At 39.8% G+C, this 16,036-nt stretch overlaps 1 protein-coding gene across 1 annotated transcript in view; it reads right to left on the bottom strand.

Annotated features, from left to right (window-relative positions):
• Nucleotides 1-15,283, bottom strand: part of LOC117476312 (transcription factor IIIB 90 kDa subunit-like) — a 109,621-nt gene extending 94,338 nt beyond the window's left edge. The window contains exons 1-4 of the mRNA XM_034122733.1: nucleotides 15,028-15,283; nucleotides 11,948-12,156; nucleotides 9,563-9,646; nucleotides 3,398-3,571 (exon numbers count right to left, since the gene is read on the bottom strand). Coding sequence (XP_033978624.1) covers nucleotides 3,398-3,571; nucleotides 9,563-9,646; nucleotides 11,948-12,131 — 442 coding nt within the window. The 5' untranslated portion in view covers nucleotides 12,132-12,156; nucleotides 15,028-15,283. The remainder of the gene's footprint in view (nucleotides 1-3,397; nucleotides 3,572-9,562; nucleotides 9,647-11,947; nucleotides 12,157-15,027) is intronic.
• Nucleotides 15,284-16,036: the final 753 nt, after the last annotated feature.

Genomic DNA, 16,036 nt, shown 5'->3' with positions numbered 1-16,036 from the left:
ATCAGATGACATATCAAGTCCATTTATTTGTTCTGTGACCGAGCCTGAATCAGACTAATAGTGTAACAGTTGATCTGAAGCCTGCAATCTCACATTAAAACATGGACAAAATAACAAGTCTCAAATCTGACCGTCGGACCTTTGCTCACAACATCCTCTCTCTTTCTCTTTCTGTCTGTCTCTATAAAATAGTGTTTCTTTATTTTTACTTTCGAAAGTGTATTTTCTGACTCTCCACCTGCACAGTGGACACCGGTGTGACGATGATGAAGTGAGCAGCTGAGACAGTAAATCTAACGAGACACTGAACACAACCTTTGACCAGACCACACTGCTAAATATACTGACGGACACACACACATAAGGACACACACTTGCAGAGAAACATACATGGACACATACCGACGTGGACACACACACAGAGACATAAACACATTGGGACAGACAGTGACACACAAGGGGCACTCATGCACACGCACAAACAGAGAAACACACATGGACACGGAGACACACAAACATACAGTCGCACATACCGACGTGGACACGGACACACAGAGACATAAACACATTGGGACAGACAGTGACACACAAACTGCGATACACATGGAGACACACAAGGGGCACTCATGCACACGCACAAACAGAGAAACACACATGGACACGGAGACACACAAACATACAGTCGCACACATGAAAACAAATGTAGACACACTGAGAGACACACACAAACACAGATAGTGAGAGACACACCAAAAGAGACACACACACACACAGAGATCCACTTGCATACGGAAACACACACACTGAGACACACCAACAGAGACATATACATGGAGAAACATGAATACACACATTATATAGACACACACACACACACAAACAAACACTAAGTCCACACACATGGAAACCAAAACACACACACAGTTTCACACAGGAATACACACACATACTGGAACAAACACTCGGAGACACACACACCCCCGTCAGCCTCTGGACAGCCCCCCCCCCCCCCTCTCCCAATGACCGGCCCCCACTTGGACCCGTCTCCGTGGCGACGCTGCACCTGTCCGGCTGCAGGGCAGATTAGCTGCTCTGAATGAAAAAGGCCTCACAATGGAATTAGCGGCAGCAGCTCAGATGAAATGGAAAAGATAATCCCAGCGCAAGCCGTCTGGAGATTACAGGCGACTCCCTGAATCAGGAAAACAAACAGCAGCAGGTCCTTCAACACATCTGGGTCCACTCAGAGAGGTCACGCATGTTCATAAACAGGTAAGGAAATACAAAGGAAAGCACCATCGCTACGACTCGCCTATTTCAATATCCAGAGAAATGGATGATTAAAGTGAAGCACCTGCACTTAGAGCTGAGAAGGTATCTGTGTCAATGTTTGGTTTTCAGTTTATGAACTCACCGTTTTCATTACTGCTTTTATTTATTTGTTTCTATTTTTAACTGCACTAAGAGACGCCTGACAGATCTGGTTGTACTCGAGTATATTGACAATGAAGATCTTCTGATTCAGACTGCATACTCCTCGTCTTATGGAGATGCTAAACATCACAGCATCTTCTTGACAGCCTGGCAATTATTAGGCCTTTCTCAGTTTTTCATAAATTAGTCGAACAACCTATGTGTTTTCACCACCGTCACAAACTGTTCCAAAATACTAACTGTACCAAAGTAAATGCTGCGTCTCTCATTTATAATAACATCATTTTAACCACGCAAAGAGACTCATGGCATTATTAAAACATCAGTTAAATCTTTGTTACGGTTGAAAGACAGTTGTATTTGAGACAACCATGGAAAGGTCTACCTTCCTTCTCTGATTTATTTTGTATTAATTTCCGCGTCCTTTGAAAGGCTTTTCGTTTATTCCCTGGTGGACATTTTAGATTCGACCACCGCACAGGTCACAAGGTCAACTTTATGCTTCCCACTGATAAGGTTCTACAAATCTATTGTAACTATAAATCAACATCAAGAGGATTATCCACACTACCACAAATAATCTTGATTTTTTTGCTTTTGGTCCAAAACTAAAAAAGGAATAGAAAAAAAAACGGTTTTAACCTCAACTCATCTCCTAACAGCTGACTGTAGGAGGGGACATTTTCTTTGAACTTGTATATTATATCTTATTTTGCCGTTTTTACTTTGATGTTAGTGAAGTCTGACTAAGCCGGTTTTCTTTCCTTGTCTGACTTTCCTCCAGTGAAGTTGCTGTGTTCACAGATCTCTGCATACACGAGTACAATATAAAGGTATTACAGCTGCTATGGTTTATGGAAATGCAGGAAATGGTTTTTCTGCATCAACAAATGCAGTATGAAAAATGTACTATCATTCATCAAGCTTGCTCCAGCTGGACAGGAACTGATCGAGTATTACATGACATTTGTTTTGATTAGTTTGAATGGCTGCATGCACGGTTGTGTCAGTATTGGGGATATTTGACTTTCCTTAAGCAAAGAGGAAGTGGGGGATTAAAGAATAGAAATCAGAGGGAGAGGAAGGAAGGAAGGAAACGTTGGTATGATGAAGGTGGGAAGAAGGTCGTCAAGACTAAAAAAAAGTGGAAGGAAGCAAAGATATCAAATCCAGACAGTCCGGTTTTCCGTGCAGTGGATGCGCGTTAAACTAAAACTCAAGGTTCAGTCGGATGTTTTGATTTTGCACTCTGTTCTTCTTCTGCCTACATCTTTGTCCCGATTCTCCCCTGCGACAACATTACAGACTCACCCAGCTGTGGAAAAGGAAGTGAGCGGAGCTATTTTTACCCCGTCCTCACTGCACCAAAACATGCACAAACAGACAGGCCTGCACTGACACATACACACACAAACACAAAAGCCCAGTAAACAATGCAGCAGGAGGAAGGCATTACACCCTCCTCGCCCTGCTTTCATTAGGTAAACCCATCCCGTCCGCACTGATCTTACGTAACACGTCCATCCTCGGAGGCGATATGAGTCAGGAGTAATCTGACAACACACAACGAGCTGCCCTGCTGATTAAAACAGCATGAATCTAAAAGTCCCATTATCCCAACGATGACGTATCGCTCCCAACTTCAATAAACTGCCGTTAGCAGATTATGAGACGTTAAGAAAGGCCTCCGTTGGCTCACATCAAAAGTAACCTGCAGACTTTGATGTGTTTTAGACGGAGGTTTGCAATTTTAACACGCAACTTTGTCTCAGCTGACGCCACAGTTTTGCTCAGCTATTAGAAGAACTGATGCATGCAGGAAACGCAGCTCTTGATATGTTAAAGCCTTTGATCGGGTTTCCTTTAAGATTGTGATTGTGTGATGGGTGATGGTTAACTTGGTAGCTGTACTAAAAGCTTACTTTAGTTCATTTCATATTTTTGTAGGTAATACAAAGGATACGTGGCGTTCCCTCTGTGCGGCAGACGAGGTAGAGACACGCAGCGATGACGTGGGCCGACTTGCGGCCGCGGGTCAGGTGTTTGGTGAGCGCCATCTTGTAGAAGTTGAGCGCCGTGTCCAGACAGTGTTTGTTCATCTGCAGCTGGTGACCCAGAGTGTTGATGCTGTGTCTCGCTGCAGGGACACACGTATAACAAAAAGCAAGTCAGTTTACAGAAACAATACAACAATTTTAGACATTACACAATACCCCCAAAACTGCAGCTTTTAAACTTTGTTTTTTATGTAGATTTAACATATGAGATACGTCTTTATAGATTGTTTCAAAGCAGACATTTTGAGTTGTAAGAGTAATACATCAACAGAGGAATAATCCAGTAAATAAACATGAGAATAATTTATTATCATCTTCTAAAAAGGTACAAATGAGGGCTAGCATCTTTCAAAATACTGTTAAAAGCTGGCAAAACAAATCATCAATAGGAAATGAACTAAAGTGGCACTTCTTTCTCAAGAGCAATGGATAGAGATAGTAGAGGAAACATACAGTATGCAATGGAAAAACTGACATGTCATTTGAGACTGCAATAATCAGAGCTTAATGAAAAAGTAGGAGAAATACCAGCAACGAATAATACAGAAGACATGACTGATTTAGTAAAAGGCTTTTCCTCTAGGTCAGTGCTTCTCAAAGTGTGGTCTGTGGACCACTGGTGGTCCGTGAGCGCCCCCTAGTGGTCCGCGAGTATATTGGTAAAATTTCACATTGAAATAAATAAATTAAAGTTTCCTGCACTCTCGCAGGAATATCTTCGCAATGGAGCGAGCTTAAGTTTCACTTTTGATTGCATGATATAGCCCAGCGCAACACCTTCATCACAAATGTTGCAACTTGTTTATACCATTTTCAGGCGATTTGTAATCTGTTCTAGAAAAACGATGTGATTTTGGATATTTGTAGAGTTAGGTGGTCCGCGAGTGTTTTTTTATTGGTTAAGTGGTCCTTGGTATGAAAGAGTTTGAGAAACACTGCTCTAGGTGTATGACCACGCTCGGCCACTTTGATTTACAATTTCTTACGTACAGAACAAGATGTCATAATTGCATGATAATCATCTTATCTGACATTGTTGGTAACCATTTTACTAAAGACACAAATGTGTTTTAGCCCGATCCAAAAATAAATCTGTTATTGGTGCAGAGACACACCTAGGTCATTACACACGCACGTAAACATATAACCGGGTTTCAAACAAAGCTCTGCATACACATCGGGACACACACGCCTGCAGACGAGCACAAAGCCGTTACACACATTTGTTCAAACTCACACACATTTATAATACATTTGTGGATAGGTTGCTAGATGAAGGTGGAAGGAAGGTCGTGAAGACCTGTTCGGTGGTTGAAGCAAACATTTTCAAATCCAGACAGTCCGGTTTTCCGTACGGCGGTTAATCATTAAGTTAAATTTAAGATTGGAATGGAAAGTATGCCATAAATCATGTCACACACTATTGTGCGAGTTGAGATGTGCACGCACAAGATTGCATAACTGTGTCATCATTACACACACCAAACACAACAACACACTGTTCAGACCAGTTCAGGTGTAGCAGCAAGTGGAACCTTAACAGTTTGTAATTACTGTCAACAAGCAGTGTGTGTGTGTGTGTGTGTGTGTGTGTGTGTGCGTGTGCGTGTGCGTGTGCGTGTGCGTGTGTGTTTCATGACCCTCAGATGAGCAAAAGAAAATCCTCGTATACAGAATGATGTGTGTGTGTTTGTCTGGGAATGTGAGGGGCTCTGAACTCACCACGTTGTTTCAGTTTAACTTTTAGATCTTAAACCAGCAGATTTCATCATCAGCATGACACACACCCACACACCACACACACACTCATCCTGACCACGTCTGGAGCTCAGTTCTCTGCTCTGAGTCTGTGTCTCGTCACTGGAGTTGAGACATGAAAGACGATAAAACTGCATTTTAAGCCAAGTTTACACTACGCAACTTGCTATTTTGTAATGGAGAGTCTTGTGGTTTTTTACACAAAATGACTGAGCGGCACTCGACTGACTACATGACCGTTCACCATGAGGAATCCCAGTGATGAGTATGACTACGTATTATCATGAAACACACATGAAAGCTGACACTGAAAATGACGTGTTTGCATGTGCGTAGTCAAGCTTGTTGATGTTGTTTTTGGCACACAGGTTCACAAAGAATCCTGTTTCCACACCCTTTATTATAGGCGGTTTTCCAGAAGGTGAAACAACAAACATGCAGAGTTACAGGCGAACTCTCACACAAGTTTATCCTCATCCTGTGCTCTAAGCCTTTTGTTTCTTTATGGACATTTAAACAAATAATAAAAACGTTACCCTTTATGCAACTCGTCATCTCAGAACGACTGAATCTTTAATAGGGCCTTTTGAATATGAAAACAACAACACCTCATAATATTTACATGAACAAAAACTAGGACACCCTGAAGCAGAACGGTACTGAAACATGCACACAGGATCTGATGAAAATCTGGTGAGCTTTTCATACAAACACCAATATAAATAATAAAAGAATACAACAATCTAAATAGTACAAATATTAAAGTGTACTCAGTTCTGCTGCTTTTTCTGTTTACAGCTTAAATACAACAAATGTTGCGCTTACTATAATTTATATTTGTGATAACATTTTGATGAGTCGTGCTGCTCTACGTCTGAAACAACTAGCCTGACTTGCTGAGTGGAATCACTCTTCCCATTTAGACATGTTGGTGGTTCAAAATACCAAAGCAAAACATATCCTGCTTTTACAATTGCAGAAATAAAACAAAATGTGCTTCTTTATTTTTTTCTAGCTAATACATTTGGTGTCAAAGGAGTCTGTACTTCAACTCTAGAGGGTGATATCTGGCTCTTTTGCTGCTAAATACTCATTTTTTCCTTCACCTTCTAGTCTCTTACTGCCCGTCTGCTGTTTGCTGCTGAGCAGGTAAAGTGTACAGTGGGTTTATCAGAGCTCGTAAATGTGCTACTGAAGCAACACTGTGAGCTGAAAGAGGCCAAAAAGCTCAGCCAAGATGCAGAGGTAACCGATTTTCTGTGTTCTTTGCTACAAGCTATTGTTTTCAGAGTGATCTATTGTTAGGATTAAAATAACTACACTCACAGAAGATATGTGGCCCCTTATCAATATATTCATACGCCTTCCAGCCAACTCACTTTTTGCTGCAGCTCCAGTTTGTGTGTTTTCTCACATACTGTAAATCTCCCCTTTTAAAGCTACATTTAAATTCCAGTCATAGCGTCCACACACAGCAGAGCACCAGTACATGAGGGACTGGTGATACATTAATGTCCAACATAAACACAGGAAGAGGTGGGGGGGGGTGTGCTCCCAGATATGAATCAGTTAGGAGGGTGAGGTGGGGGAGGAAGGGGAGACGGCCACTGGGGAAAGTTTAGGGAAGACAGAAAGAACAACAAGAGATGTTCTCTCCTATAGATGCCTGCAGACTCGGACATAAATCTACTAACACACTTGCACACGAAGACAGAAGGTATAACACACTTTTTACACACACTTAAAAGTGATGCACTTTGGGAATTCTTTGAGAAAAATCAATAACACTCATGCCTGAGCAGTAAATATGAAGATCCAGCCAGCAGCCGGTTAGCTTAGCTTAGCATAAACACTGGAAACAAAGGGAAACGGCTAGCAAAGGAAACCAATATCCACCTACAAGCACCTCTAAACACTCCCTGTTTTGTCCCAATTCATATTAAAGAAAGGAGATACAACGTGATAACAGACCTTTTTCACAGCAGACATTTTGACTTGTAAGAGATCAGAAGGCTCTTACAGCTGTGAATAACGTGGAATCACAGGAACATAAATTACTGTTTCTAGGGTGATCCTAGCCTCATGAAACTGTACAACAACAGACAGAGGGCTTTCAAATAATGTATGGCTTGTGTAGGTATATTGACAATAACAGGGTTTCGGACGTTTACCAGGGCAGAAGTGATCGCTTGCCAAAACGTTTTCATACCAAATCCCAGCATTAGTAGTAAGGGATTTTTGCCCATTTCTATCAGCTTTTGAACGGTCAAAGTTGGTTAAAACTTTTTACCAAAATTGCGTAACAAATGCTATATATACAAAAATGTCTTACAAAAACGTATGCGACATAATAGAGCATGGAGATGGCATTATATATCCTTCTATCATAATGTTTTAAGCCCTTTACGCACTCTTTAAATTTGACTAGACGCCTGACCACAACACAATGTTCATAACAGATTTATGACAAGAAGAACTTGACATAGCAGTTAAATGTTGCTGTGATGCAAGAAACATTTCTGACTTGTTTTGACAATGACATTTTGTATTATCGTATCGTAAAATAGAAGATTTGCTCAAATGATTACTCCGAGTCGCAGCTTTCCGATGGTGTTGACCACTACTATGTGACATTTATGGGTGACCTGCTACCCTCCCCCTAAAGATCATCTGTCTCCCACTTAAAAAACTGAAAATGATCGTGGTGGTCCTCTAAGGGTTAAATGATGTACTCCATTTCAAGCATATTCCTGGTAAAAAATAAGCATTTTTCAAACGTTCAAGTCTTTATGAATCCTTTAAGAAAGCCTCTAATAACCAAACACACAGAAGTATAAAACTCGTTCTTCATGCCCGCATTCAAAGAACCACGCTAACAATAAAACTGAAGTATTCCCCAATCTTCATCCTCATATTTCTCTCACACCGGGACTCAACTAATCCGCTATCCTCCCTCTCACACACACACAGACACACACAGACACACACTCATTACTCAGCGTCTGCTGCAGTGACAGCTCTGTGACTCTGCGTTGCTGGAACATCAGACGCTGCAGTAGCCGGCTGCTCAGACTCTCCGCCGGCAGCCAGCCAGCCATCTTGCTTTATTTTCTGTCTCTTTCTACAAGTTGTTGTTGATGTGTTTACAGATAAAAAGGTGTTGAGATAAAGCTCCAGCGACACAGACAAGGCTCTTCAGGGGCCACAGAGAAACGAGGAAGGGGTCAGTTTAGACCCTGAGAGATATACATCAACAAGGCCAAAGATATCAGCTGACACAAAAAAGATAACAAAAGGGGGAAACCTGCAACTGTCACTATTTACGGCCTCTTTAACTTTTTCCACCTTCAGCCTAACAACCGCCGATATATTACATAAGTGTTTGTCTGGCAACCGTGCATCAGATCAGAATCATGAGGACTAATCTGAACCAAAAAATGCTTTATGATCACCTTTTAAAAAGCTGAAATTTAACCCAGAAACACTTGAATGATATAACAGTTCTTCAAAATCAAACTCCTATGCAGTAAAGAGGAAAAACACAGGTGCTGTGACTTAAAGGTGCGCTCACTGTAAGAGCTCTTTGAACAAGCAGGATAAAAAGATTTAAGGTAAATCGCCTCCGAAAAAGCCTTTAATTACTCGCAGTTGTGTCAGACGAGGTTATAAAATCCAGCATGTTGCAACACTGCTGCTTTCTGAAGAACATTTGCACGCAACACTACAAGTGTAGATCATAAAATATATATTAAAGCACATGAACTAAGGCTGAAAAGAGCTGATAATGAAAAACATGTTAGGGATGTTTTCCTGACACTACTTAGTCTCAGCCTCTTCTGCGAAATGTTTAACCTCTGAAGTCATCCTCCTTTGTAATAAATGTTGAAGTAGATGTTTGAAGTGCATAAAAACAAATACAAGTGCATTCAATGTGTATGAATAATGACTTATGAACCTTAAAATGTGCATAATATGTCCTCTATGCACCTCCAACAATTCAACAAACAATATACTTAAAGCGAGGTGCAACACAGAAATAAGTAAACTAGACGTAAAGTAAAGAAGACATGAGGTAAAATAGAAAGCAAAATCAAATACTGTATATTTCGATAATCTTGACATATGTGGATATAAAGATATAACTCCCTAACTTGTATTCGTGAAAATAGGAAGACGCCAAAGTATCATTGACTAACATGGGCTACATTATGAAGGATTTAGACATGACTGATGAAACAGCAGTTTTATGCACAGCTGAACCTCGTGCAGACAGTGATGATAAAGTGACGTGTCGCCCCCTGCAGGTCACTCACCTCTCTGCACCGTCTGAGCTCTGGACTCCCTCCCCATGCCCTGGTAGTGGTTATTCTCTCCAAAACTCGGGTTGACATTTCCTCCTGAAGACAAAAAAAAATACAGACAGACAGATAAGGATCAGAACAACAACAACTATTTTTCTTGGATATTTTAACACCCTCAACATATTATTTGCACCCTGATTATTCTCAACCGCTGTCATTTTTACACCAGCATAAATACTATCGGCGCTCTCGCTAACTCCCCTATCTTCTCAGGCGGAGCCGAGGACCCGACCAGCACCTGCCAGACGACATTCCAATCAATACGATTTAATCAGTTAATAAATACTACCTCAATAATTAGTATAAATTATGTAAAATGTGCAAATATGTCATGCCAAACTGTACTGTGCAATCAAGCTAATAAAGTGCAAACTGTTCACTTAAGTGCTGAGTTACCAGGCCCGAAGCCGTCAGTCCACAGTGACAAAGTTACCTTCGTCACAACCTCCTACAGTAATTGTGTTCACTATTTGGATTACTGTACAATTTGTGAGTTGTTCTGCTCTATTCTTGTTATGCAGTAAATATAACATGACATTTCCATAAAATATGCCACTAAGCACAATGATAGAGAAGGGGTCCTGTGAATAAAAAGAACTGGAAATCCTGGTTCAGTTGATAAAATGTTTTGAAAGTGTTAAAAGAAAAGTTCCCTTAGGTCAAAATTGTCTTGTTTAATCTGCCATAACCAAAAAATGTTTAATTTACATTCAAAGAGAATAAAAAATACTTTGATATTATTACATTTGTGTGATAACCTTAACTAACTGTTTCAGCTTTGAACCCAAGTGATGCATGATGCAAAAAACGAAACACCCTGCCGAAATCAGCATGAAGTACTGCATTGTAATCTGACAGCGCACTCTAGTGGTCACTCAGAGGAACTACAGAACATGTAACATGCGTCTGGTGCAGGCTCAGCAGGAGGGAGACGTCCTGCAGGCTGAAGGTCAAACATAATCTGGAGGTAAATGTCACACACTGATAAGCAGCTGTGGAACAACACACACATTAACATTACCTCACAGAGCGAGTGTGTTAGATACACACACATCTGACGAGTAGGAGGACAAATATGTGCTGATAGTTTAAGAATGATTCATGTTTATATTCCTTAAAAGGTAGGGTAGGTAAGTTTGAGAAACCGGCTCGAGATCACTAGAATTTGAAAATACACAACCGTAGAAAATCTGCCGCTTCCTTACAGAGCCCCTCCTCCAACACACACGAACGCGCACATGACCAATGAGGGCACGAGATAAGTTTGTGCACAGATGGAAGGCTGACAGGCAGGTAGGCCATCCAGTTATTTTAGCAGGGCCGGCTAAAATGATTGGTCGTGCTTTTTACAGTACTACGGCTTCCACAGATGACATTTTTTTATGGATTTTTTGTCAAAGCACTTAAGATATTCATTGCTATCGAGATGTTAAGAGCATTCCATGGAATATAACAAAAAGTGTATCTCGAGCCGGTTTCTCAAACTTACCTACCCCACCTTTAAGTTCCTATTAGAAATCTGAATTTACATTAAAAGTATAAGGAAAAAGTAAAATTCAAGGTTTTTTATGAGGGCAAACTAGTTTTTGTGCATTTTTTACTATCTACATAAACAATTATATAATTTACAAATAAAAACAAACAACCCAGAAAAATCAACTAAAAAACGAATTACTTTAAGAAGAAGGTCCATCTTACAGAATCACCACAGAGAAGAATTCCAGTAAAGATATCTTTAGGAAATAATCAATAAATCCATTTTTTTTTTTTTTTTTTTTAAACGTAACACTGGAAGGTCACTCGTTTCTTACATTTTTTCTTTGCTGGCCATCATTCTCTCTTATTATAAATGAATTAAATCACATGAAATGATAAGCCGATAGCAATTTCTCCCATCCTCTGCATAAAATAAGTTAGCAAAGTACTACATTTACAAAAAAACAGATTCCTTATAATTTTCCTATCCTAAAAACACTAATGCAACACTGTAAATATACCAGTTTAACAATAAAAATCTTGCATTAAATATGTTGGATATCCCCTTCGACACGATTTGGAAAAATAAGTAATTGCGATTATTTTTGACTGATATTGCAATTCCACGATATTGGAGGGAATGATCATTTTTGAAACATTATTCACGTTATTATTGAAAAATATATCCAATTATTATGGTCTGTGTTTCTGTACCAAACACATTTGTATTGTTAAAACTGTTAAACAAGATTTGCAGGCTGCGATAGGTCTGCTGCTCCACAATACTTCATTTCATACTGCACTAGTTTATATTGCAATAACATTTGGATTAATTGTACAGCTCTAGTCAGTGACTCTCACCCTCAGAGGAGACAAACTGTCCGACGGCCGACGAGCCTCCGCCCCCCGTCTCCACGAACTCCACCTCGGAGACGATGATGTTGTCCTCCAGCACGGAGCCGCAGGTCATGCAGACGGCATCTCCGCGGGCCTGGTCCACGTCGATGTCCGAGCTGCCGCAGTTCCTGCACACCTTCGAACTCATGGTGGCGCACAGCGAGCCGCAAAGCCTGATGGGAAAAGACAAAAGAGAGACATTTTAAAACAAAGACTCCGCAACAAAATTAATAAAATCATATTTTTTTTAAATATTTGTCTCTAATGGAGTTGTACGATCATTTCCATTGGACGAATGTTTTTCTCTGTTATAATTCTTTATTGAAGCAAGTTTCAACTTCAGCTTCAAAATGCAGAGAGGAAAGACAAGAATCAGAAATGTGTTCAGGTTCGTAGGTCCTCTCGAAATTCAAGTTTTTCTACATGTTTGACACTTTTTCATCAATAAAACCATTTCAGTTTACAGAGATTGCAATCAACACAAGTACATGCTCTTATAATGACATACTTCTTGTTTACTTGAGTATTTTATTTTAAAGACCTGCATACAGTACTCCTACAGTCAAGGGTGTAACTTTGGTTTGAGAAGTGGGGGGGACACAAAACAGGGGGTCCTCCGCAATGAAATATTTTCTCAATTTAATTCCATTTCCTGCCTTTCTACAAATATATTAGGGACTATAGTGTTAACAAATCCAAGAAAAATGTGTAGTGTATATAATGAGTGTGCACACTTATCTAGTATCCTATCCATGTGAACCTGTTTTATTTGTGATTACCTGACATCCTCTAGGGGGGTCCGGGGGCATGCACCCCGGGAAGATTTGTTTCTTTAAATTGAAGTTGAATGCATCAATCTGGTGCACTTTGAGGGCAACATTAAGAGATTTATGGATACAGTTCTCAACACTCGTATGAAACAGAACTGTATATATTTCAATAATCAAAAAGCCATTAGAATATGCTCACAACCAATAACAAATCATTGATAAACTCCTCTCTCCTATCTTTATCTTACCTAGTCTGCATTTTTTCTTTTTATTTATGCATATTTGACTAATCACTCCCCTTTCAAACTGTGTTTTTTATTTTTGTACTGACCTATAGTACACATTGGAAGGATTTCTTAACTTATTTTATATACAACTATATATTACATAGATGGAAATATTTGTTTACATAGATGACCAAACCGTTTGAGACCCACTGAGATAACTAGACTAAAGTTTACAACCTAATCACTCAGAGAGTCCTTTACCTCCCTGAGCTGACGTTATCTCTCTCAGTCCGACAGGAGAGGACTCTCCCTCTCCTTATTGTTGAAACAGCTTCTAATCTCCGTTAGCTCCGAGCTAGCACCAGATGCTAACAACAACCCACGTAACTCTCTCAGTCTCTCTCTCTCTGTCTCTCTCTCTCTGTCTGTCTCTCTCTCTCTATTTCTCTCTCTGTCTCTCTCAGTCTCTCAAAGTCTGACAGGAAAGAGCTCTCCCTCTCCTTATTGTTGAAACAGCTACTAATCTCTATTAGCTCCGAGCTAGCACCAAATGCTAACAACAACCCCTGTAACTCTCTATGTCTCTCTCTCTCTGTCTCTCTCTCTCTTTCTATCTCTCTCTCACAAGATGCGCTCGTGCCACACACACACACGCTCCTCCGTGACGATGACCGCTTGCGTAAAAAATAAATAAATAAATAAAAAGTGGGGGGGACACAAATGGGATTTTGAAAAGTGGGGGGGACATGTCCCCCCTGTCCCCAGTGGAAATTACGCCCATGCCTACAGTACATTTACAGGAAAATATTGCATATCGACTATATTTATTGGGCGTTTGTAGTTTCTGCTTTCTTTTCAGATCACAAAATTATAGAGTAAAAAGTACAATATGTGCATTAATTAACAAATAAAATACTGTACTTTATTATAGTACTTGAGTAAAAGTTCTTAATTCTTAGTATTCTGATTACATTTCACCACTGCCAAACAGTACAACATTTCTTTTAAATTAAATCCACCTGATGCCAAATATATGCAATAAAATACCATTAAATAAGAAAAAGCCAAATACAATACAAATGTAGTTTAGTTAATTATCTGATTACTTCGATAAGCCCTTCTGTAAAAACAAAATAAGTATTTTACTTTAGGTAAGAACTATTAAACTGTGGTATTACTACTTTTATTTAGGCAAAAGTACTTTTCACACCACTGATTATTCTAAAATGGGCCATTCTGCATACTGTACTTTACTTTTGATACTTGAGTATGTTGCTGATAATACTTCTGTACTTTTACTGTATCATTTTGAACTCACTTGTAGTCTATAAGAGTTAATGCATTACTTTAACTGGCAATTTACAACTTCAGTAATGTTTTAAATGCATGATTTGAACTTGTAATAAAGTACTTTTAGAATGTTGTATTACTACTTTTACTCAATTAAAGGTCTAACTACTTATTCCTTCACTGATAATTCTAAAAACGTGCATTCTGAATAATGAGTACGTGTACCTTTAAAACTTTTAAGTTGATGCTGATACTTGTATACCTCTGTAGAATTTAAAATGCATGACTTCACTTGTAGCAGAGTATCTTTACAGTGTTGTACTTGTATTTAAACTTGAGTACAGTACCATAGTACTCTGTTTATGGCATGAACCAGACAGAGGCAGTGATTCTGCAGAGCTCCAGCCGCTGCTCTGCTCCCATTAGCCGGCTAGCTACGTGGCAACTGGGAGGCTAGCTCAGCGTTTTCTTCTCATCTAGCCGAAATACGAGTCATTTCACGGGGTAAAGTTGACAACCAGTCGTGAATAGAGTCACTTCACTTTGCTACATCACGTTTAATTGGTATAGTTTGTCATTGAGTGGATAGTTACCATATGAACCTCTCATATGTTGACAGCTGAGGAAGCTAACGAGGCTCTGCTAGCCGGCAACACAGACTTCAACAAACATGTACATGATTTAAAGCGCGTTTAATAAAAGGTGCAGCTTCACAGGGGGTTTAAGAGCCACATAATGAGGGTGTAGGTGTGCATACCTTCAGTCCGGGGAACAGTAGATGTTTCCAGCCACGCTTTTGGAAACGTGTCAGCCTCCTCGCCGCAAGTGTTTTTCTACAATGAAACCGATTTTTGAATGACTTCTCATTGACTGTGAAGCTTATCGCATTGTATCTGTGGTGGTTAGAGAGCAAACAGCAACGTGACAGTGCTCAGAGGTTTGCTAAATGCTGTAATATCGCTGCAATCCTCAACACAACACACCCAACATGTGCGCCTGGTGCTGTGGAGACACGGGCGATACCAACTCGGGCCAGAGCGGTGGCAGGTTGTCAATATGTTGATTAATTCATATCAAAATAAAGTGGGTAATTTTTTGAAGACGTGAGGGAGAATTGAGAAAAAGTGTTATGTCAGGTGTTGGGAAAATATAAAATCAACAAAAGTGTCTTGATTTAAAGAATCATTACCGGTGTTGTGTCAAATTATGCACCACCGTCGTGAAATGCACCCCCTGGCCTGCCGTAAAAAGCACCCCCCAAAAAAATATGCTTCTTATTTATCCCACCCTCAAGCGCTTTGGAGGGTATAGTTGTAGGACTAGTACCAATAAATGGAGCAAGTTTCATGTATGTGACGTTTATTGTCGCGAAACAGAGGGCCTCATCATATAACTTTGCGTGGGGCCTCATGTTGGCCAAGGACGGCCCTGCTTGTTACAGGATACAGCATCCCTAACTGTCTCATGTTAGTTAAAATAATAATTAAAACAAATCTGATGAATTTGTCTTATTTGACATTTCTGAAAAATGTAATGTATTTTTAAAATTTAAATTTCCATTGTAGAGATTAGCAAATTCTTGGATTTTTTTCAATAACTTCCATGTGATGAGACCCAATGACTCAAATCCAGTGCAACATTGTATAACTACACTGGACAAGTATGGCTCCCCTCTTTATATTGGATTTTAGTCCACCTTCTATTTCATAGGAAAGTGATCATTAAGCTGTTTTTTTTATAAAAAATTGTTTACTAGACTAGAGCAC

Source organism: Trematomus bernacchii, unplaced genomic scaffold (genome assembly GCF_902827165.1).
Source record: "Trematomus bernacchii unplaced genomic scaffold, fTreBer1.1, whole genome shotgun sequence".
NCBI classification, from domain to species: domain Eukaryota; kingdom Metazoa; phylum Chordata; class Actinopteri; order Perciformes; family Nototheniidae; genus Trematomus; species Trematomus bernacchii.
The sequence above is the reverse complement of the archived record's forward strand: the minus strand, read 5'-3'. Positions and strand labels throughout refer to the sequence as shown.